At 39.5% G+C, this 24870-nt stretch overlaps 1 protein-coding gene across 4 annotated transcripts in view; it reads left to right on the plus strand.

Moving 5' to 3' along the window:
- Positions 1-12280: 12280 nt before the first annotated feature.
- The window catches only part of VAMP4 (vesicle associated membrane protein 4), a 33412-nt gene continuing 20822 nt past the window's right edge, over positions 12281-24870 (plus strand). The window contains exons 1-2 of one of the 4 annotated variants that reach the window (XM_058540066.1): positions 12281-12437; positions 15355-15474. In XM_058540066.1, coding sequence (XP_058396049.1) covers positions 15409-15474 — 66 coding nt within the window. In that variant the 5' untranslated portion in view covers positions 12281-12437; positions 15355-15408. Of the gene's footprint in view, positions 12438-12557; positions 12579-15354; positions 15475-24870 lie in introns of those variants that run through there. The other 3 variants (XM_058540065.1, XM_058540067.1, XM_058540068.1) reach the window with 3 other exon arrangements.

Raw genomic sequence — 24870 nt, forward strand, 5'->3', positions numbered from 1 at the left:
AAATAGGAATTATAAATATGTCTATATCATGCATGTAAAGGTTTAGATACAGCCTATGGATGTAGAGAAATATAAAGTAAAAGGAGACCATTCTTGTCTTTCTACTAACTCTGTGATATATGGCAGAAGGGGAGCTAGCCCAAGTATTTCTGATTAGATGTGCCTTCATTGCCTGAAGAAACCAGGATCCTCTTCTCATTCTTGCTTACCTCCCAGTCAGAGCCTATAATAAGTAATGAGCTCTGACCACCCAGGTGTGTCTGGGAGGATGTAAGAAAATCTCCCTTTTGGAAACCCTTTTCTCCCATTTTCGTGTCTATTCACTGGCAAAAGAGCATCTCTCTTTATACTGCTTCGAGTGGCTTGGCTATAGTTCTACTTTCAGGTATGGGGGAGTAAATTGAGACAGACCGTTGCTACCGCTAAGAATAAATAGGAAAGCTAGATGAATACCAAAAACATCGCTATAGAGCCATCAGAGAGCTGTGGAAGCAACAGCGGGAGGGGCCCAGATTCCAGAGGAGGAACTGCAAAAAGGTGCGCTGACCTTTTCCAGCTGCTTTCCCCTGGAGATGCTTAGAGGTTCTGGGTACAAGGCAAGATGCTGAGCATCTGGGCTTTGCCTGGGCCAAAGGTCATTGTTGGGGGACAAAAAATTTAAAAAAACCAAAAAACAGTTACGCTTTGGGTTCTCGCAGAGCTGGAGAGACAAAATTGGAATCTTAGAGAGCCAGGATCTCAGGGAGAAGGGAAGAGTGAAGAACTGAGGGATGCAGATGGTTTTCCCCTAAAAAATTTTGCTGAATTCTGAAGCTGTTGGGGTAGGAGGCCAAGATGATTAAATCACTGTTTTTCAGAGGCTTTCTGCTGAGCATCTTTATCCACCCAGCAGAGATGAGAGTGAATCCTCTTTGGAGAAGGATAACATCACATAGATGTTCTTTCTTACACTCAATATTTTATATTCAATTTTTAATACTCAATTATTTAATACTCAATATTAAATATTGAATGAATATCAAAAACTGTTAGGTATGCCAAAAGATGAGTCATATGACCAAAAACCAAGAAAAAAATAGACAATAGAAATGAGCTCCCAGGTAATCCAGCTATTAGAGTAGCAGACAAGGACTTTGATTAAAATGTTCAAGAAAATAGATGAAAAGATGAAAAAGTTCACCATAGAATTAGAATATATTTTTTTAATGGAAATTCTGGAACCAAAAAATACAATAACTGAAGTTGTGAGTAGCCTGGGAAGTCAGGAGCAGATGGGGAAATATGTCTGTGCATATGGATGCTGACACTGACTCATGCCTCAGTTGCATCTCTGGAGCCCTGTGTCAGTGCCAGAATCCTGAAATCTAGTGCAGACTCAAAAGATTTGTGCACACATTATAAAAACAAAATTTTAAAATGTAAACACACACATTTTTCTTCAAGGGTATACTCTTAGTACTATGTTGCAGTAAACAGGTTCCAAAACATAAGGATGAGTTCTTTTGTCAAGAATAATTCGTCAAGAATTCCCCAAAATAATTCTAAGCACAGGTACATTTTTACATTTACCATCATGACACTTTAGAAAATAGTTGGAAAGCTTGTTATTGCTCTATAAAAGATTGAGGGGGAAAGGTGACATAGTAATCGTCAAAAAGCTTTCTTAAAATTATTCCATAGGGGTGGTTATCATTGAAGCTTGAGGCCAGACGGATTTCCTACGGTTAAACTTATATGCCATGTTTCAGACCTGGACCTGCCTAACCAAAAGCTGCTACGAAATTTTCTGGTTAAATAATGTTTGTTCTTCTGTTAAAGTCAAGAGGGGGGGGTGCCCTGGGGGGGCTTTGGATGCTTAATAAACTCAAAACAACAACAACATAACCAGATCCAGAAGGAAAACTGTTTTATTATTAATGATTAAAAATAGATACGCGATCTACGACAACACAGGGAAAAATTGGATATGACGTGGCAAGCCATGGATGATTCAGAAAGTTGTTTTCTGGTTAACACTTTTTAAAAATTAAAGTATTTTGCTTGTTTACACTTTATGAGTAAAACACAAAGATAAAGTGCCTCAACAAATAGATTATGAAATTAAAGTGTGACTTCAGGTATACTGATGAGGTGAAATGACTGTGGAATCCAAAAATAAATGTTTATTTAAATATTGAAAGACAATGATATTGACTAATGAGATTTAAAGTAATCAAGCTGCGTCTGTTTCCTTTCTTCATTTCATTTTTGTAAGTCACAAATCTTTGTTGCTCATATTCTTTTTTCCCCTTCTGTTGTCTTGAAATGACAAAAGAAAATCAATGCTGATAGGCCAAACTCTTGCTAGCCAATCTATAATAATAATAAAACAGTACTATGTGAAGCCAAGCTATAAAAATGGAGAAATTCTATATTATCTTCTTTATAAGGTGACCAAAAAAATATGTAAATATTATTTTACTAAGAGCTTGTGATACTCTTAGAAGGCAATAAGGAGGCAGAGATTATTTTCTCTTTTGCTGCCTGGGAATTGAAACCAGTATTGAAAGTAAGTGACTTTGTGAAGGTCCTTAAGCAAGCAAAGTGCTTCTAGAATTCCCACGCCCTGGGAATACTGAAACATTCTCTCTTGCTCTCACTTCCCTTATTTTCTTTTTTCTCTTCTCTTTTCTTCTCATTCAAAAGCAAACTTTAAAAAATTAGAATCCATTCAGTAAATATTTATTGTGTGCTTGCTCTGTGCAAGGTACCACGGAGGATCAAAAGGAGTCTAACAGAGTCTTTGATTTACAGGAGCAGTGAAAATCGCCATTCTGGCCTGGATCTTCACAGCTGCTGAGCCATCCTCTTGTTCACCACTTTGCTGAGGCAGCTGTTTCAAACCTTCACCATTTTCTTTAAGCACCCAACTCTGACACTGCTTCCTTGACACTTTACATAAAACCTTGCTTGCCTTTTACTGACCATTTTGAGGCTATCTTTCTTTAACTTCTCTCTTTTCCATTTCACAATCTCTCTTTATCATCAGTCACTTCCCTCCCTCTTGCCTCCAAAGAAAGGATTCTCTCTCCATCTTGCCCAGAGCTCACCTCTGGTACTCTCCAGCCCCGATCTTCCTACCTTTGTGGGGACATCACCCCATCATCGTTTCTTTTTTGATTTGCGTTTTCAGTCTCACTCTCACACTGGCTCCTTCCTCCCCATTCCTAAATATAACTTGGTTATTTCTGATGGTACCTCGACCCTACTGCTGCTTTGAGCTGCAACTTAGTGTATGTTTTCCCTTTACAATTAAATTTCTTGAAAGAAGAATCTATAATCTACAATTTCACTAAAAATTAACTCCTACAATATGGCTTCCACTTCCACAATGTTACTGAAACTCTTCTTGAAGATCAATAATGGTCTGTGAGTCAACAAATCTAATGGCTTTTTCTAGCCACCCTCACCTCCCTTCCAATTTCTCTGAAGTTTTTGAGGCTAGTAACCAATCCTCCCTCTACTTTTACGCTGCCCTGTCTTTACTGTTCATCTGTCTGCTGCTCTGACCACTTTTCCTTGACTGCTCTCCACATCCTCTCACTCCTAAATGCAGACATTCCCCTAAGTTCCGCCCTTTCCCCACATACATTGTGCCTTGGATTCTTCCTCATAGAGATGATAGTCGAAGCTGAGGATTCCCATGCTCTGAAAATGCTAAAACACTCTCTCCAAAGAAAAGGGCAGACTTTATCACCTTGCTTTGGTCTTTCCTTGGGGTTCACTTAGTTGGCAAGAAAGGTAGGAGGAGAAATCAGTCAGAACTGTCTTAGCAAAGCCAACATTCCTCTATCTAGGACCATGGCTCCTACCAGATAGCCCCTCTCCCACAACTCTGTCTCTTGCCTTGTTCTGTTGACCCTTCTCTTGCCTCCTCACACTTAGGAATATTAACGGCTTCCCCTTCTTACTAGTCCGGAGGTATATCAGTATCTCTACTTGATTCTATCTTTGGTTTTAATTTATTGTTTAACTCCAACAAGTAATTTTGATATTATAGCTCATCTTAGGCAATTCTCCTGTTTGCTGAGGTATTCATATATATGTGTATGTGTGTGTATATACATATATATTTTCCATTGTTCACTTGAATCTATAATTCGCTCAATTTTCGATAGTTGCTTAGTCTTGGTTTCTGTGTAAGACTGCGAGTTCTTGAACGACAGCAAACACTGTTTACCATCTTTATATCCCCAGACTTTAACAGAACACCTGTCACATATCTGACGGATGAATTATTCACTTTGATGTAGCACCCAAGATTAATATTACCATCTTCAGCAAGAAATTAAATTTGTATTTGACCTTCAACAAACTAAAGCCTCCTGAATCAAAGGAGATCATCACAAGACATGAAGCCTGACAGATTCCACCTATACAATGCTTTAAGAATAAGCTGCCTAATTTCTATCTTAAAGGCAAAGCATGTGGCCCATTTCAATAAAATATTTATCTCACCATAATCTAAACTTATAGCTCTGCAATATTTACTAATGTGCCCAGCTTTACCATTCTCTAACCTTGGACAAATTGCATAATTCATCTCAAAACATTGGTTTCCAGATAGATAAAATGAGGAAAATGGTACTCATTATCAGAAGGTTGTTGTGCAGAAATAAAATAACATATGCTAATCATTAAACATGCTTTAAAAAATAGGCATTTAATAAATGGTAGCCATTTTTAACTTTCAGAGAGATAGTAAATAAATTTATAACATAATTAGATCATATTACTACACAGATTTCTCTGTTATTCCATGAGGAAAGCATAAGGAGTGTTCCCATTTTATTATATATTTTTAACAAAAATTAAACTACAGTAGAATCTGTCTTTAAAAACCAGACTCCACTTAACCCACTTGCTCTGTTACTCATTACTCTCCATTCTCTCTGTGAACTGTACTCACTGATGCCACGAAGGACATGACTGGGACAAATGGCAAACTTTGAATATGGATGCTTTATTAGAAAATAGTATTGTATCAATGTTAAATTTTAAGAATTTGACAATTGTACTTATGCAGAGAATGTTCTTGCTCTTAGGAAATACCCATTGAAGAATTTAAGGGTAAAGAGGCATGATGTCTGTAACTCTGAAGTAATTAGATGGGGAAAGAGATGGGGAGGATATATATTTAGAGAGAATAAAGCAAATGAAGTGAAATGTTAACCCTCTTAAGTCATGCAAACTTGCTGGCCCTTGTTTCTTCATCTACTTGGAGACAGAGAGACTGGGCTGAACTATTTCAGTATTATTCCCACTGTGAGTCATGAAATTCAATTAGGAGTTGAGATCAACGTTAGAAAAAAATGTTAATAAACCAGTGAATCTGGATAGAGTTTACAAGAGTTTTTTGTACCTATCCTATGCTAAGTTTGAGATTCTTTCAAAATCAAAAGTAAAACAACTGTATTTACATAACACCAAGGCCCCCTGAGCACAAGAGAATAGGTTAGCTATGTGATTCACCTGTGCACTTCCTCGCCAAAACATGCTTATCAAGAGTCAGTTTGTATTTGTAACCTAAAATATTTACACTTCTTATTATACTTATGGAATTTAAATATTCAAACTAATGAAATACAAATAGAAAGTTGTTTCCATGAAAAGTAAATTGATGAAAGTGAACAAGTTACTGTAGAACTAGATATAGGTAAGAAAAATCTGTAAAACTTCAGGAAAAAAATTGTACAAAATCTAGGCTGACTTGGGACTCAAATTGCTTCAAATGTGTCTTTAAGTTCTTGCTCTACTTTGGAGGCCGGGCCCGTGGCTTAGCAGTTATGTGCGCATGTTCTGCTACTGGCGGCCTGGGTTCGGATCCCGGGCACACACCGACACACAGCTTGTCTGGCCGTGCTGGGGCAGCATCCCACATACAGCAACTAGAGGATGTGCAACTATGACATACAACTATCTACTGGGGCTTTGGGGAGAAAAAGGGGGGAAAAAAAAGGAGGACGATTGGCAGTAGATGTTAGCTCAGGGCCAGTCTTCCTCAGCAAAAAGAGGAGGATTGGCATGGATGTTAGCTCAGGGCTGATCTTCCTCACACACAAAAAAAGTTCTTGCTCTACTTTGAAGAAAATGAAACTGAAAATTATAAACAATTTAAACAATGCAATTATAGTGTAGGGGAGGAATACAATTCCTCTACCCACTCTAGGTCTTTCTGGCTGTGCTATGAATTAAATTGACATGAGACAGAATAACAGGAGAAAATCAAACAAGTTTAATAGCATGTATACATGCGAGAAACCCAGGAATACTGAGCAACTCAGCCATCTGGCCAAAGCTGCCACCTTAAATATCATCCTCCGCTAAAGGCAAAGGAGAATGTTGGGGGTAGTGGTTTGGGATTTCAGAGGGGAAGAAGACAATTTACATGGAGATGAAATGCAAATATTTGCTAAACAAGTTCTGCTGGGCCAGAAATGGGCTTGTTGGTGCATTTCTATCACACCTATTTTACATTATACTATAGCTATCTTATGGTATTGGCTCCTTCCTGGAATAGGCCTTCTATGTTAAATTCTTTTAGACAGTTTGAGGGAAAGTCAAATGTTCTTTCTGAGTCTTCTGAGCCTTTATTGTCTTCAGCTAGAAATAATCTGCATACCAGAGTGGTGCATCTTGGGGCGGCCTGCCCTGAACCCAATCAATAGTAAGGATAATGGGGTGCTCCAACTAACAGATTCATGCTCAGATAAAAGGTCTTGGCCCTACTTTGAATATTAGTGAGTGAATGTATAACTATTCATTTGAGTCAAAATAAAAAGGTTAAAGTATATCTGCCTTTTTCTATGATCTACAGCTTTAACTGACTTTTTAAATTAACTGACCAACAACTGGTCCCAATTTTAGTGGGAGAGAGAGCCTCCACTATAGTTTTTTTTAATTGAAAGAGTGATACACATGGTAAAATCTTCAAATAGTACAAAATGCCACACATCAAGAAAAGGTTTCCTTTCTGTATTAGTCGGCAGGGGTTGTTATAACAAAATTCCAGGGACCATATGGCTAAAATAACAAAAATTTATTTTCTCACAATTCTGGAGGCTAGAAGTCCAAGACCAAGGTGCCATCAGGGTTGGTTTCCGGTGAGACCTCTATTCCTAGCTTGTAGACAGCCACCTTCTCGATGTGTCCTCACATGGCCTCTTCTCCATGCTCACACACATGGACACCAGCCCTGTCAGATTAGGTCCTCACCCTCATGACCTCATTTAATTACCTCCCTTAAAGGCCCTATTTCCAAATACAGTCACATTGTGAGTTAGGGCTTCAACACAGGAATTGAGAGGAAGGGGCACAATCCAGTCCATAACACCTTCCATGCCAGACTCCCAGTCTGCCTGGGTTTTGTGTGTGTGTGTGTGTGTTATGTTCAAATGGAAGCAGAGTCTACATACTGTTCTGCACCTTGCTTTTCTTACCTTACAACAACATATCACAGAGATATTCCAAGTCAGTGCACGTAGACTTAGTTCCTTTATACTATCCCATTGAATGGATATACCATAACTTATTTCAACAATTTCCCATTGCTGCGCAGTAAAATTTTCTTTTTTCCCCCAGTCTTGTTGTCACAAAAATTCTTTAACGAATATTTTTATAGGATATCTTTATGCAACTGTTACTGAACCAGGTTCGTTTTCGCCTGTCGCCCGGAAAGCCAAACACCAAGGTGACAAGATTGCAGCAGAGAGAGGGTTTAATCACAAGGCAGCCAGGTAAGAAAATGGGAGAGCAAGTCTCAAATCTGCCTCCCTAAATATAAGGACTCAGGGATATTTATAAAGTAGAGGTGCAAGGTGGTCTGAAGTGTAGAGATAGATGATTGGAGGTGAGGAGAGGTGAGGTGAGTGATGATCTGCGCAAGTGTAGTCAGACTTCGTGCCTCTTTATAGGACGCACGTTGACAAAATGGTGGCATTAGCATGATCTGAGGTGGAGTTTTTAGCCTCTTGACGTCAAAAGGTCACTTATCAGACATCTGCGCAGGCCCAGTTGATGGGTTGGTGGTCTCAACGAGCCTGAAGTGGACTAGGGGTTCTAATTCCTGAAAAACAGCTCAAACAAACATTACCATGGGGACCCAGGAGCCAGGGAGATGTTATCTATAGGAACCTAGTAGGAGTCCCATAGCATATTGCCTAAACAGCACAGTTAACAATGGGCGGGTAAACAACTAAAAGCTATAATCAGTAATTGCAGAAAGGGAAAAAAAACTTTAGTTACTAGCTACTTAATCATCAATGGCTAACTGTTGGCCGGTTTCACAACTTGTGGAAGTATACCTATGGGATAAATTTACAAGTGAAATTGTTAGGTCAAAAGTGTGGGGATCAGAACCGGCCACCCCAAAATGTGTCTCTTTGGCATGAGGATTATTTTGGGCTGGTTACTTTTAAGAAACTGCAGACAGGGAAGAAGCTCTGAAAACCAAGGAAAAGTTATCCTTTGTAAGAGATATTTACATTTGTAAGGGAAATCTCCATTTTTAAAGATATCTCCCTCTCTGTACCAGGAAGGGGGGATGACCTTATGTCTAGAAACGCTTATCAATGCAGAAGGCAACAACTTAAATCTGCATAATAACCTTACTCTTGTTTACTGTGCTTTTCTGGTAATCTCCCATAACTCATTCCCCAGACCCCCAACATCCTCCTTTGTCTTTAGCTAAAGATGATATTTAAGGTGACAGCTTCGGCCACTCTGGTTGAGTTACCCAGTTTTCCTGGGTTTCTCTCTTGTATACATGTTATAAAGCTCTGTTTGATTTTCTCCTGTTATTCTGTCTCATGCCAATTTAATTCATAGCCCAGCCAGAAGGACCTAGAGGGTAGAGAATTTGTCTTCCTCCCCTACAAAAGGAACTTCATATAAATTTTTGACATATATTGTCACTCTGAACTTAAAAAAAATTGTACCAATTCATACTCTCACCAACAGTGTTTAACAAACCTTGTTCTTCCCACCTCCCCCCTCATACCACACACACACACACCCCTCCAACACTGTATTATCAAACTTTTTGATCTTTGCCATTGAGCTAACACAAAGGATAAAATTGTTAAATCAAACTCACAAATCAGAGATCTTACCCAATATCAAGCTTTACCAATAATTTCAAAGATACGAGTAACCAGGAGGCACAGACAAAGTAGGGAGAGTCCAGCACTCTTAGTGCTGCTCCCCAGGACCTTTCTTCCTGCTTTTGACGCACCCTGGTGCTAGATAACAGATGTGGTTTCTAAATAAGATGTGAAGTAACCTCATTTACACAGAAGGAGCCAACTTGGTTAGGAAACATCTCCATTTTATGCTAAGTTACATAGCTTACATGGTATTTTCTAGTTACACACTTCAAATCCACACGGAATTCCTGGTGTGTTTATAAACAATCCCAGCCCAGGGACATCTTGCTAAAGGAATTCCATAGATATGAACTCTCCTGCTAGCAAATACTATTAGTTTGTTCACCAGGAATTCTGTTATTACCATATCTATAAGAATCACATGCTTGCTCACTTTCCTAGGAGTATTCCCATATAAAGGGAGAGAATGGATGGCAGATCTGCTGCTTAACCTCTTCCTTGATGAGGTTCCCAGTCATTGATGAAAGAAAAATGGTATTTCATTATTTGTTTTCATTTACATTTTGACTGATACTGAACAATTGTTCACATGTTTATATTTGATTTGTATTTTTTTTTCTACCTCATGAGAGAGGAGACATTAGCAACAAAATATTAATACCTGGAAAGTAGATGAATTAGTGACAATTATCTGAGCAGACTTAAGAAACAGAATCCCAAGCAGGCCATGAAGCAACCTGATTTACACAGGTAAGCACCACATAAGGCTCAGGAATTGGAAGCACCAGGTAACTCTGAGCATGATGTGGACTAAAAACAGGAGGAATAATGAAACCTGTTTAAGAATCAGGTGCTCAGATTCTCTTCCCCATCCCAGCAGAAACCCAGAGGTTTAGTCTTGAAAGAGAGTAAAACAAAGAATCTCTGGCGAGGAGGACACCAGGCCCAGTTAAGGTTGGTCTGATGTTGAAAGAGAAATGATAAGAAAATTAAGGGACCAACATCTGAATAATTGGAGCTCAAGAAAGAGAAAATAGGGTAGGAAATAATCAAATAATTCAAGTTGGTGAGACTGGAACCCCATTCTGACTCTAAGTCCAGTGCTATTTATATTCTTTCAGGCTTACTGGTATATCTGATTTATTTTAACTGTAAAATGGTATTTTCTAGCTTTCAGAAATGTTGGGGATAGTCAAGGGGACTTTGTTCAGGTGGAGCTAAAGGGTGGGGCTTGCATTACCCCTCCCCTAAGCAATCATACCAAAATGGTCAGTAGAACTAAAGAATTATGGTTAAAAAACCAAACAAAAAGAATGGTTTATTCATAGAAGCTATGCAATGACATGCCTATACAGCTCAATAATCATACTGCCTTAAGTTGTCCCGTAAGAAGGGCTGAGGCTGTAATTGGCTAAAGCTCTAATAGGCTAAGGCACCAAAGCAGGCAAGCACCCAGTAACAAGCAAATATACAGATATAAAACCAACTGGAGAAGAAAAAAAACAACTTCTGGGTCATCTATGGAGTCTCTGGGGTAGTCTTACCATCATGCCCACGCAAAAAAACAAACCATAGTCATCCCTCAGTATCCGTGGAGGATTGGTTCCAGAACCCCACTGCCCTATACCAAAATTCACTCAAGTCCCTTATATAAAGTTGCACAGTATTTGCATGTAACCTAGGCACATCCTCCCATATACTTTAAATCATCTCTAGATTACTTTAATACCTAATACAGTGTAAATGCTATGTAAATAGTTGTTATACTGTATTGTTTAGGGGAAAATGACAAGAAAAAAAAGTCTGTACATGTTCAGTAGATGCAGGTCTTTCCATCCACAGTTGGTTGAACCCGCCCGGGGATATGGAGGGCGGGCTGTATAAGAAGCTTCCCCTTCTGGGTGGGCCGCTTCAGTCCAAGTCAGCCTGGGTCTGAGTAGTACTCACGGATAATGAGCGAGTCTAACACCAGGCTTTCAGAAGCTTCAGTTGACAACCCATGGCTCACTATTTCTCAACATCCCGGGCCAATTAAATCAGAATCTCAGAGTGGTGCTTCGGTATCAGTCATTTTTAAAGCTTTCCAGGTGATTCAACTCTCTGTCATTAACTTGAGAGTCATTGCCCTGGCCAATGCATCTTTCAATTAGTGTTTGTTTAGCTTAAATATGCACTAAGTTAAAACACTGTATCAACAAACAAAGGACCCATAGATATTAAGTAAAAAAGAAGTGTAGCAAAGGAAAATGAGTAAAATAATCCATCTGGGACGTGTGTGGGAGGAATGGACAAAGCAAGCAAACAAATAAGAGAAAGCAAAAACAACACTGGAATTGTTTTGGATTACTATGCCCAGCCACTGCAGGTTTAAATATGCTACTAATTTGGGGAGTAGGAGGAGTGAACAGAACAGTGGAATGGCCATGCAGAGTGATTTCCCACCTGAAACCTGAAGGCTCCGGTGTCTGGGCCTAGTTATTTTAGGTTAGAACTTTAAATGATCCAGAGGAAAGAACACCTGAGTCCTCGTCCAAAATCTGCCCAAACTAGCTGTACAACGTCAAAGTAAATCTCTCTGGACCAGAGATTCCCAATGTCGAAAATGAGGAGACGGCATTAGTAACCCTCAGTATCTCCCTCCTAGTCTAACTCTGATGCTATACACAAGAGTTATAGAGACACAGATCCTTCTTCATAAAAGGCGCTAGACTATCCGACGGCGCTCCTCCGGTTTTGAGCCATGCTCCTTTCCCTACTGGGCTTCCTTGGCCCGGGGGATGGACTGTGCACAAAGCACTCGCTCTTAAACGCCTAACCACCCCGTCACGGGCGTGCCCTAGGCGCCCCGCTTGGAGGGCCTTCTCCGAGCATTCTCCACCTCCCTGACTGCCCTCCACGCACGCCCGGGCCTGACAGGACCTCGGGAACCAATTGTTGCTGTTCCCCCCTAAAGCACTACGTAATCCTGAGACTCCGGATCTAATCTCCCCATCCCCCAGGGCCCTGCCTGGGTGGAGAGCGCAGGGCGGAATCGACTCCCTCGTCGCTCCCCGCCTGGGCCCGCCCCTCCGCCTGGGCCAGGCCTCCGAGCGCCGAGCGGCTCGATGAGCGGGGGCGCAGCTGCGGCGGAGGGGCCGACGCCGGGGCCGCGCTCACGGTCCCCCTCCCCGCCGTCCTCCTCCGCTGCCCGCTCCTTCCCCCGCCCGCCCAGCGCTGCCCGGCCCGGACGGCTGCTCGGAGCTGCCCCGGAGACTCAGGTATGGCGCCCGCCCGGTCCCGACGGGAGGCGCTGAGGTGAGGAGGAAGGAAGCGGAGACGACGCCCCTGCCCCGCCGTCCCCCAACGTCCGCGTCGGGCTGCGGGACTGGCTCGCGGCCGAGGAAGGGGCCCGGAGTGGCGAAGGCTGCTCCGGGCCGGGCTGCCGGGAGGACTGGGGTGTGCGGAGGTCGGGGGCGCGGTTGAGGGGGAGGAGAATGGGAATTGAAGGGGCTCTGGGGAGACGGGATGAGAGCAGTGGCGGGGATGGGCGGATTGGAGAAGAGTGGAGGCAGCCCGGAATGAGAGTGGGTGTCGGGGCAGAAAGGACCAGAGTTGGGAACAGATGTTGGGGCCGTGGCCTGGTGCGACAGCTGGGGTGGGGGGCGAACAGGGCCGCTGGCTGGATGGGCTGGATTTGTTTCATTATTTAAAGGCTCGGGAGCAAGAGCGCCAACCCCGCCGCGTTTGTAATGACCGGAAGGTGAGGTGAATCGTTACACTTGGACAGGTTTTGTGAATAATATCTCAGCCTGTGTCCATCCAAGTCACTTATTTCCGTGAAACTGCACCAGCCAGGACGGCTGATGAGAGATGAGGAAGAGGAGTCAGAAAGGGAATGGAGGCTAGGAAAAGGGACGCCGCTGCCCAGATTCAAGCTTTGTGTGAAATGAAATACTTGGGTTTTTGTTTGTTGCGTAAAGCAAAAAAGAAGCCAACATTTATTAAACAACAGAGTAGAAGTTTATTACATTTAAAGCCATTGAATAGAGAATGTACCGCCTCTTCAAAAAAATACATACATGAAATTGTAAGCGTATGATGATGGCATAAGAAGCATACGGAGATGTGACATTTTTTAAGTGAATAGTGTATTGGTGTTTCATGGTGTTCTACCCTCAGTTTTGAAATACATCGTGAAGGCTGTCTTATTTACACATATAGCTAGACACAAACATCTGAATTCCTATATTTTGCAGGAGAAATCTTAGGCAGAATATGTATATTCTGCAGATATACATATACACGTACACAGATATACGATACAACAGAGTATCGTGTTGGTTGTTTGGTACGAATATCAGTTGCCCTGTGGTTCATTAAGTGTAGTTAATTAATCTGCCTGCTGCTTTGGTGATGGCTTTTCTGTTTGTCACACACTGGTTTCTTGCCTTCATGAGGCTGATCCTTGGATTATGGGACCTGAATATGGGCTTTGTTCATCATTAAACTTGTGTCTTTACTGTGTATTTATTTCATAAAGATGTTATGTAAGTCTGCCTGTTATTTGGTTTGGGATGTTGAGGCAGCCCATTTGTAGGGCTTAAAATATAAAATAAAACATGGGTATAAGTAAAAGAAAAGCTCAAGTTCTTCAGTTGCTTCCTTTGTCATCTGTTTTTCCATGCATTCTGTAACATTTTTGCTTGAATGAATTACTCTGAAGTCTAAGTATGAGGAGTAAAATGGGCCAGATGTTCGTGACAGAAATATTGTGGAATGAAGAACTCTAGAGCTGTTATTTAGGTAGCAAGAATTTGGTTTTTGTTACAAGTGGTTAAGTTTCTGGTTTGGAAGCATTTCTCATTCAAAAAAAAAAAGTGTCTATCAGTTTGTTTTTATGGGAAGCCACCTTAAAGTATTACTTTTATTTGATTTATGGGAATTGTTTTGGGAAAACAATTTGATTTATTGTTTTTATGGGAAGCCACCTCAAAATACTTTATTTGGTTTACAATATTACTTTTATTTGATTTATTTGATTATGAAACTGGACTCTGGACCTTAAAATATTATTTTTATTTGATTTATGAAACTGGATATCTTGTTTATTCTTTTTTTAGTATATAATATTAACCAACAAACTGATGTCTAATTATATTTAGAGATCTTAGAGGTGTTTCTTCTTGTGGTAAGAGAAGGAGGGCTGCAGGATTGTTATAGGGAAGTGGTCTTTCTGGAAAAAACTGCAATCTGATAGGCAAAACTAATTGAATAGATATTAAAACTGGTCATGCACAGCTACTGATTAATATAGGCCTATGTTTCTGTTATTTCAATCAGTAGAGTGACTAACACTATTAGTTACCTATCTTAAGGCTTAGTTTTCTCTTAGTTTCTTGGTGCCTGCTTCAAAAGAGTAAAAGAAAATGCATGTATATCTCTGAGCATGGTGCCTGCACATAGTAGAACATTCAGTACACCTTAGTTACTCTCATTATTCATCCATCTTCTAGTCCGGAATACTGAAAACTTATATTTACATATGTCGGGTTTTTCTCAAGAAAATTTTGAATATGTAGCATACTCAAGCATTTTCCTGGAAAATCATGATGCATATTAGCATATAAAAGGCTGTGAGATTTTCTGTAGCAAAAACACTCGCCTTGTTTAACCCACTACTTACCAAACCTCCCATTTCTTGGAGACCTAGTGCTATGCTTTTGAATAAGATGTTATCGTTTACAGAATGTTTTTGCATGTATTATCTGATTTGACCATCCTAACTCCATGCAGAAGCCTGGAAATCCCTATTTTACGGATGAAGAAACTGAGTCATTGTTTAAGCAACTGACTAAAAGTGAGAAAACTAGAAGTGTTCTGCTGTCTTCTGACTCCAAGTTAAAATCTTAAAAGCATTTAATGTCTCATTTTCAGGGAACAACCTCATATTCTTCCCTTCTCCTGTACAATCTGCTTTTTTATTTTATAAAAACTTTGTCACTGATTTCTTCCACATGTGCTCTTAAGAAAGTTACATCTATTTTCTCATGGTTTTGACTATTTCTTATGTATTGAGGCCTAGCATGGAGGCCAGGGTCATGGAGTGGAGCAAGTGAGGAGGGAATGGTTGAAGTCAGAGAAGTGAAGGAGGCCCCATCATCTAGGGCCTTCTACGCTGTTTTAAGTACTTTAGCAAAGTCTCAAATCTAATGAAATTTATTTTCTCTTTAAGGGGGTGAGTACTCACTCTGCTGGGAAATAGGAGAGTACTTCTTGAGTAAAAAATATGCCTCCCAAGTTCAAGCGCCACCTAAATGATGATGATGTCACTGGTTCTGTGAAAAGTGAAAGGGTAAGTTCAGAATCTTAAGCTTTAAAAAGGAAAGATTCAAAATGTTTTCATTCCCCTTGTAAATAATTTATTTTAGAAAAATCTAAAGTTTATGACTATATTCTATTCCTGTTTGTTTTCTTCATAGTAAACATTAAAAAGTATATGTTACTTAGATTGTAACTCAACTGAATTCTACTTCCATTATTTTTTTGTTATTTTTTTTATTGAGGTAACATTGGTTTACAACATTATATAAATTTCAGGGCCAGCCCCGTGGCTTAGCGGTTAAGTGCGCGCGCTCCGCTGCTGGCGGCCCGGGTTGGGATCCCGGGCGCACACCAACGCACTGCTTCTCCGGCCATGCTGAGGCCGCGTCCCACATACAGCAACTAGAAGGATGTGCAGCTATGACGTACAACTATCTACGGTGGCTTTGGGGGGAAAAAATAAATAAATCTTAAAAAAAAAAAAAAAATTCAGATGTACATCATTATATTTCGATTTCTGTATAGACCACATCATGTTCACTACCCAAAGACTGATTACCATCTGTCACTGTACACGTGCCCTGTCACCTCTTTTGCCCTCCCCCCTCCCTGCTTCCCCTCTGGTAACCACCAATCTAATCGCTGTATCTATGTATTTGTTTGTTGTTGTTATGTTCCACTTGAGTGAAATAATATGGTATTTGACTTTCTCCAGTCAGACTTATTTCACTTAGCATAATACCCTCAAGGTTTATCCATGTTGTCAAAAATGGCAAGAATTCATCTTTTTTTTTCATTGATGTCGTAATAGTTTATAACATTGTGAAATTTTAGTTGTACCTTATTGTTTGTCAGTCACCATATAAATGTACCCCTTCACTTCTTGTACCCACCCTCAACCCCCTTCCCCATGGTAACCACCAAACTGTTCTGTCTGTCCGTGTGTTAGTTTATCTTCCACATATGAGTGAAATCGTATGGTATTTGTCTTTCTCTGTATGGCTTATTTCGCTTAACGTAATACCCTCCAGGTCCATCCATGTTGTTGCAAATGGGACAATTTTGTCTTTTTTTATGGCTGAGTAGTATTCCATTGCGTATATAGACTACATCTTCTTTATCCAATCATCAGTTGATGGGCACTTGGGTTGCTTCCACGTCTTGGCTATAGTGAATAATGCTGCAATGAACATAGGGGTACGTAGGCCTCTTTGGATTATTGATTTCAGGTTCTTTGGATAAATACTCAGTAGTGGGATAGCTAGATCATGAGGTATTTCTGTATTTAATTTTTTGAGGAATCTCCGTACTGTTTTCCATAGAGTCTGCACCAGTTTGCATTCCCACCAGCAGTGAATGAGGGTTTCCTTTTCTCCACAACCTCTCCAACATTTGTTATTTTTTGTCTTGGTGATTAGAGCCATTCTGACAGGTATAAGGTGATATCTTAGTGTAGTTTTGATTAGTATTTCCCTGATGGTTACTGATGTTGAACATTTTTTCATGTGCCTGTTGGCCATCTGCATATCTTCCTTGGAAAAATGTCTGTTCATATCCTCTGCCCATTTTTTGATCGGGTCATTTGTTTTTTTTTTTTGTTTAGTTGTGTGAGTTCTTTATATATTATGGAGATTAACCCCTTGTTGGATAGATGATTTGCAAATGTTTTCTCCCAGCTGGTGGGTTGTCTTTTCATTTCGATCCTGGTTTCATTTGCCTTGCAGAAGCTCTTGAGTCTGACAAAGTCACACTTGTTTCTTTTTTCTTTTGTTTCCCTTGTCCAAGTAGACATGGAATTGGAAAAGATCCCTCTATGACCAATGTCAAAGAGTGTACTGCCTATATTTTCTTCTAGGAGTTTTATACTTTCAGGTCTTACCTTGAAGTCTTTGATCCGTTTTGAGTTAATTTTTGTGTATGGTGAAAGAAAATGGTCTACTTTCATTCTTTTGCATGTGGCTGTCCAGTTTTCCCAACACCATTTATTGAAGAGGCCTTCCTTTCTCCATTGTATGTTCTTAGCTCCTTTGTCAAAGACAGCTGTCGGTAGATGTGTGGTTTTATTTCTGGGCTTTCAATTCTGTTCCATTGATCTGTGTGTCTGTTTTTGTACCAGTACCATGCTGTTTTAATTATTATAGCTTTGTAGTATATTTTGAAAAGTCAGGGATTGTGATGCCTCCAGCTTTCTTCTTTTTTCTCAGGATTGCTTTAGCTATTTGGGGTCTTTTGTTGCCCCGTATGAATTTTAGGATTCTTTGTTCTATTTCCGTGAAGAGTGTCATTGGGATTCTGATTGGGATTGCATTGAATCTGTAGATTACTTTAGGTAGTATGGACTTTTTAACTATGTTTATTCTTCCAATCCATGTGCATGGGATATCTTTCCATGTCTTTATATCATTATCAATTTCTTTCAATAATGTCTTATAGTTTTCATTGTATAGGTCTTTCACCTCCTTGGTTAAATTTATTCCTAGATATTTGATTCTTTTTGTTGCGATTGTAAATGGGATTGTCTTCTTGAGTTCTCTTTCTGTTAGTTTCTTATTAGAGTATAGAAATGCAACTAATTTTAAGTTGATTTTGTACCCTGCACCTTTGCTGTAGTTGTTGACTACTTCTGATAGTTTTCTGGTGGATTCTTTAGGGTTTTCTATATAAAATCATGTGGTCTGCAAACAGCACGACTTTCATTTCTTCGTTGCCTATTTGGATTCCTTTTATTCTTTTTTGTTGCCTAATTACTCTGGCCAAAACCTGCACTAGTATGTTGGATAAGAGTGGGGAAAGTGGGCACCCTTGTCTTGTTCCTGTTCTCAGAGGGATGGCTTTTAGTTTTTCCCCATTGAGTATGCTGTTGGCTATGTGTTTGTCATATATGGCCTTTATTATGTTAAGGTACTTTCCTTCTATACCCATTTTGTTGCGAGTTTTTATCATAAATGGATGTTGGATCTTGTCAAAAGCCTTCTCTGCATCTATTGAGAAGACCATGTGGTTTTTATTGCTCATTTTGCTAATGTGGTATATCACATTGATTGATTTGCAAGTGTTGAACCATCCCTATGTCCCTGGTATAAATCCCACTTGAACATGGCGTATGATCTTTTTAATGTATTGCTGTATTCAATTTGCCAGTATTTTGTTGAGAATTTTTGCATCTGTGTTCATCAGCGATATTGGCCTGTAATTTTCTTTCTTTGTATTGTCCTTGTCTGGCTTTGGTATCAGGGCGATGTTGGCCTTGTAGAATGTGTTAGGAAGTGTTCCATCTTCCTCTATTTTTTGGAATAGTTTGAGAAGGGTAGGTGTTAAATCTCCTTTGAATGTTTGGTACAATTCTCTAGAGAAGCCATCTGGTCCTGGACTTTTATTTTAGGGAGGTTTTTGATTACTGTTTCAATCTCTTTACTTGTGATTGATCTACTCAGATTCTCTATTTTTTCTTGATTCAGTTTTGGGAGGTTGTATGAGTCTAAGAATTTACCCATTTCTTCCAGATTGTCCAATTTGTTGGCATATGGTTTTTCATAGTATTCTCTTATAATCCTTTGTATTTCTGTGGTATCCATTGTAATTTCTCCTCTTTCATTTCTCATTTTATTTATTTGTGCCTTCTCTCTTTTTTTCTTAGTGAGTCTGGCTAAGGGTTTGTCAATTTTGTTTATCTTCTCAAAGAACCAGCTCTTTGCTTCATTGATCCTTTCTACTGTTTTTTTGGTTTCGATTTCATTTATTTCTGCTCCAATTTTTATTATTTCCTTCCTTCTGCTGACTTTGGGCTTTGTTTGTTCTTCTTTTTCTAATTCTGTTAAGTGTGGTTTAAGATTGCTTATTTGGGCTTTTTCTTGTTTGTTAAGGTGGGCCTGTGTTGCTATGAGTTTCCCTCTCAGGACTGCTTTTGCTGCATCCCATATGAGTTGGTATAGTGTATTTTCATTTTCATTTGTCTCCAGATATTTTTTGATTTCTCCTTTAATTTCTTCAGTGATCCATTGATTGTTCAGTAGCATGTTGTTCAGTCTGCACATCTTTGTCACTTTCCCAGTTTTTTTCTTGTAGTTGATTTCTAGTTTCATAGCATTATGGTCAGAAAAGATGCTTGTTATGATTTCAATCTTCTTAAATTTATAGAGGCTTGCCTTGTTTCTCAGCATATGGCCTGTCCTTGAGAATGTTCCATGCATGCTTGAGAAGAATGTGTATTCTGTTGTGTTTGGTTGGAGTGCTGTATATATATCTATTAAATCCATCTTGTCTAGTTTTTCATTTAAGTCCACTATTTCCTTAATGAATTTCTGTCTGGATGATCTATCCATTGATGTAAGTGGGGTGTTAAGATCCCCTACGATTATTGTGTTGTTGCTAATATCTCCTTTTAGGTTTGTTAATAGTTGCTTTATGTAGTTTGGTGCCCCTGTGTTGGGAGCATCTATGTTTATAAGTGATATGTCTTCTTGGTGGAGTGTCCCTTTTATTATTATATATTGTCCCTCTTTGTCTCTCATTACCTGTTTTATCGGGAAGTCTACTTTGTCTGATATAAGTAGGGTAACACCTGCTTTCTTTTGTTTGCCATTAGCTTGGAGTATTGTCTTCCATGCTTTCACTCTGAGCCTGTGTTTGTCTTTAGAGGTGAGATGTGTGTCCTGGAGGCAGCGTATTGTTGCATCTTGTTTTTTAGTCCATCCCGCCACTCTATGGAAAACTTAGTCCATTTACATTTAGAGTGGTTTTAGACATATAAGGGCTTAATGTTGCTATTTTGTAGCTCATTTTCCAGTTCTTCTGCATTTACTTTGTTTCTTGTCCTGTGTGTTTCAGACTACCAATTCAGTTTGGTAGTTCTGTATGATGGTTTTCTTAGTTTTCTCTTTATTCATCATATGTGTATCTGTTTTGGTTATTTGTTTAGTGGTTACCATGAGGTTTGTATAAAAAATCTTGTAGATGAGATAGTCCATTTTCTGATGGCCTCTTATTTTCTTAGACTAAGTCAATTCCATCCCTTTCCTGTATTTATCTTTGGTGTTTTCCATCCCTTTATCTTTTTTTTTTTTCAATTTTATTTATTTACTTTTCCCCCCAAAGCCCCAGCAGATAGTTGTATGTCATAGCTGCACATCCTTCTAGTTGCTGTATGTGGGACACGGCCTCAGCATGGCCGGAGAAGCAGTGCGTCGGTGCGCTCCCGGGATCCGAACCCGGGCCGCCAGCAGCGGAGCACGCGCACTTAACCACTAAGCCACGGGGCCGGCCCCATCCCTTTATCTTTGATGTTTAATTGTTTGCTAAACTGTTCTGATAGAGAGTTGCAATTTTTCTGATTTTATCTACCTGTTTTTCTCCTTGCTCAAGGCTTTGTATCCCCTTTCTCTTTTCTTTCAGGCATAAGGGCCTTCTTGAGCATTTCTGTTAGTGTGGGCCTTGTGGCAATGGACTCCCTTAGCTTTTGTTTATCTGGGAAAGTTTTTATTTTTCCGTCATATCTGAAGGATATTTTCACTGGATAGAGTATTGTTGGCTGAAAGTTTTCGTCTTTCAGAATTTTGAATGTATCATTCCACTCTCTCCTAGCCTGTAAGGTTTCTGCTGAGAAATCCACTGAGAGCCTGATAGGAATTCCTTTCTACGTTATTTGTTTTTGTCTTGCTGCCCTTAATATTTTTTCTTTGCCGTTGGCTTTTGCCAGCTTTACTACTATATGCCTTGGAGAGGGTGTTTTTATGTTGATATAGTTAGGAGATCTCTTGACTTCATTCACTTGTATTTCCAGCTCCTTCCCCAGGTTTGGGAAGTTCTCAGCTATTATTTCTTTGAACAAGCTCTCTGCTTCTTTTTCACTCTCTTCTCCCTCTGGAATACCTATAATCCTTATGTTGCATTTCCTAATTGAGTTGGATATTTCTGAGAATTTCTTCATTTGTGTTTAGTCTGACTTCTCTCTCCTCCTCCATCTGAAACATTTCTGCATTCCTATCCTCTATATTGCTAATTCTTTCCTCAATATTGTCAGCTCTGTTCTTTAAAGGTTCCATATTTTTCATCTCCAACATTTCTGATTGGTTTTTCTTTATAGTTCAGTCTCTTTTGTGAAGAAGTTCCTGATTTCATTGAACTGTCTATCTGTATTTTCTTGTAACTCATTGAGCTTTTTTATGATAGCGATTTTGAATTCTCTGTCATTTAGATTATAAATTTCTGTGTCTTCAGGATTGATTTCTGAGTGCTTGTCATTTTCCTTCTGGTCTGGAGATTTAATATATTTTTGTATACTGTGTGACGGTGTGGATTTGTTTTTCCTCATAATGATAATATCTGGTCACCACTTCCACCTGCCACCACTGGGTTGGGGTCAAGAGCTGTGTATTCCGAGCCTGCCATGGTCCGTGGATGCTCTAGACTGCACCGGGCAAGGGGAGGGGCGCTTTCTTTCACCTGCCTGATCCTGGGGTCTTCTTGCTCTTCCCTAGCTATCTGCTCTCCTGGGGTACTAGCTTGATGAAGACACCCCCGCAACAATTCAGTTTCCCACAGGGTTGCTGCCATTGGGGATGGAGAGGAGTTCTCCTTACCTCCTTCCCCTTCGTCTGGGGGTTCCCTCACCTCCACCTTCAGATATATGGCTGTGTGGGTCTCTCAGATGTCTTTTGTGTTGTGTGAATGTCCTCTGTTGGTATATGAGTGTCTTAGAGGGGGAGAGCTCACTCCACCATGATGCTGAAATCACCAGATTTCATCTTTTTTCAATGGCTGAGTAGTAGTCCATTGTGTATATATACTACATCTTCTTTAGCCATTCATCTGTTGATGGACACTTGGGTTGTTTCCAAGTCTTGGCTATCGTGAATAATGCTGTAATGAACATAGGGGTGCAAATATCTTTTTGACGTAGTGTTTTCATGTTTTTTTGGATAAATACCCAGAAGTGGAATAGCTGGAACATACTGTAGTTCTGGTCTTATTTTTTTTTTTTTTTTTTTTTTGGTGAGGAAGATTGGCCCTGAGTTAACACCTGTTGCCAATCCTCCTGTTTTTTTTGCTTGAGGAAGATTGGCCCTGAGCTAACATCTGTGCCCAGTCGTCCCCTCTTTTGTATGTGGGTTGTCGCCACAGCATGGTTTGATGAGTGGTGTAGGTCCGCTCCAAGGATCTGAACCCGTGAGTTCGGATCCCGGACCACTGAAGCAAAGTGTGCCGAACTTAACCACTACGCCACCAGGCCGGCCCCCTATTCTTAATTTTTTGAGAAATCTCCATACTGTTTTCCATAGTGGCTACACCAGTTTGCATTCCCACCAGCAGTGTATGAGGGTTCCCTTTTCTCCCCATCCTCTCCAACACTTGTTATTTCTTGTCTTGTTTTATAGCCATTCTGATGGGCATGAGGTGATATCTCGTCCACTTCCATTATGGATCAAATTATACTCAAAACTTCTTTCTAGTCTTTCAAAGGGAACTTTATACAAACACACGATATCTCATTCAGAACTCTGAAGCCAAATGTTGTTGGAATTCAGAATTTTTCAGATTTTAGAAAGGTATTAAGTGCATATTATGTAAGAGCCTATTTGGAGTCTAGAGCAGCACTTCCAAACATATTAATGTTTCTCAGTGAAATGTCTGATTATTCTAGTTAAGTATATAAATGAAGTGTATAAATAAATTAGCTAACCTCAATTCAGGTCAAGTTTTCCTCCAAATGAGTTTTGACTCCAGACTTACAAAAACCTCTTGATTTTCAGAACTTTTTAGATTTTGGAATTGCAGATAAAGGATTCTGGTCCTGTAATTGTCTCAGAGTCCAGAGTATGTTTTACATTACATCATTTCTAGTTTATCCCAGAACATTTTTATGCAGATAGTATAAATCTAGAAATTATACAGCATTTTGGAAGACAGTATTTGGTAGGAATGTTGTAGATAGGTTATTTTTAGAATAAGTACTCAATAAATATTTATTGAGGGAAGGAATTAGTGTTATTCTTTTTTATCTAGCAACCTGAATCCCTTCCTCACTTTGTATCTTCTTGCCATTCCTTCATTTACTGATTCATTCAGCAGGTGTTTGTTGACCACCTACTGTGTGCTAGGCATTGTGCTAAAAACCAGAGGGCCTGGTCTCTGCCCTTTTGGAGCTTATGGTCTGCTTGCCTTCACTTTACATGCTCCTTTATCGTGCAACCTCTCAACCTCATATTATCTGCTCTGTCCAACATCTTATGATTTAGAAGTACCTTTTAGTACAATACAGGAAACATCTGTCTTCCCCTTATTCTAACTCTTTCTACAGTTTTTTTTTTTTTTTACTTGAAGGAAGGTAGAATCCACCAATAGACTAATAGACTAGTAAGCTTTTTAAAATAAGCTTTATGCATATACTTAAAAATATAAAATATATAGTCTCAATCAGTTTCAATAGTGAGACTGTAATTATGGCACTTTCTCTTTACATCGTTGGTTGATTACTGCCATAGTTTATTGTAAAAATAGGATATTGGACACCGGAATTGAACAAAATTGGCTTTTTAAATAGAAACCTCCTTTTGAATCTTTATTAGATTGTGAAATCTGATTACTAATTAGTTCTAATAATCTATACGTTACTTTTAAAAACTTAAAGGTTTTGTTCACTCTCCTATTCTGCTCCTTTTGGTAACAGCTTTATTGAGATATAGTTCACATACCATACAATTCACTCATTTAAAGGATACAAATCAGCGGTTAAGTGCACGCGCTCCGCTGTGGCGGCCCGGGGTTTGCCAGTTCGGGTCCCGGGTGCGCACCGACACACCGCTTGTCAGGCCATGCTGTGGCAGCGTCCCATATAAAGTGGAGGAAGACAGGCATGGATGTTAGCCCAGGGCCAGTCTTCCTCAGCAAAAAGAGGAGGATTGGCAGATGTTAGCTCAGGGCTTATCTTCCTCACAAAAAAATTAAAAAAAAATAAAGTATACAAATCAGTGGGTTTTAGTATATTCACAGAATTGTGCAACCATCACCACAATCAATTTTAGGACATTTTCATCATTCCACAAAGAAACTCTACCTTTTTAGCAACCATCCCCCATTTTCCTCATCTCTTCAGCCCTAGGCAACCACAAATCTATAGATTTGTCTATTCTGGACATTTTATATAAATGGAATTATACAATATGTTGTCTTTCGTAACTGGCTTCTTTGATTTAGCATAATGTTTTCCAGGTTCATCCATGTTGTAGTATATATCAGTACTTCATTCCTTTTTATTGCTGAATAATATTCCATTATATAGATACACCACATTTTATTTATCCATTCATCAGTCGATGGACATTTAGGATTATTTCCATTTTTTGGATATTATGAATACCACTGACCTGAACATTCTAGTACAAGTTTTTGTGTGAACATGTTTTCATTTCTCTTTGGTAAATACCTAGAA

The sequence above is a fragment of the Diceros bicornis genome, chromosome 4, assembly GCF_020826845.1.
Source record: "Diceros bicornis minor isolate mBicDic1 chromosome 4, mDicBic1.mat.cur, whole genome shotgun sequence".
Classification (NCBI taxonomy): Eukaryota; Metazoa; Chordata; class Mammalia; order Perissodactyla; family Rhinocerotidae; genus Diceros; species Diceros bicornis.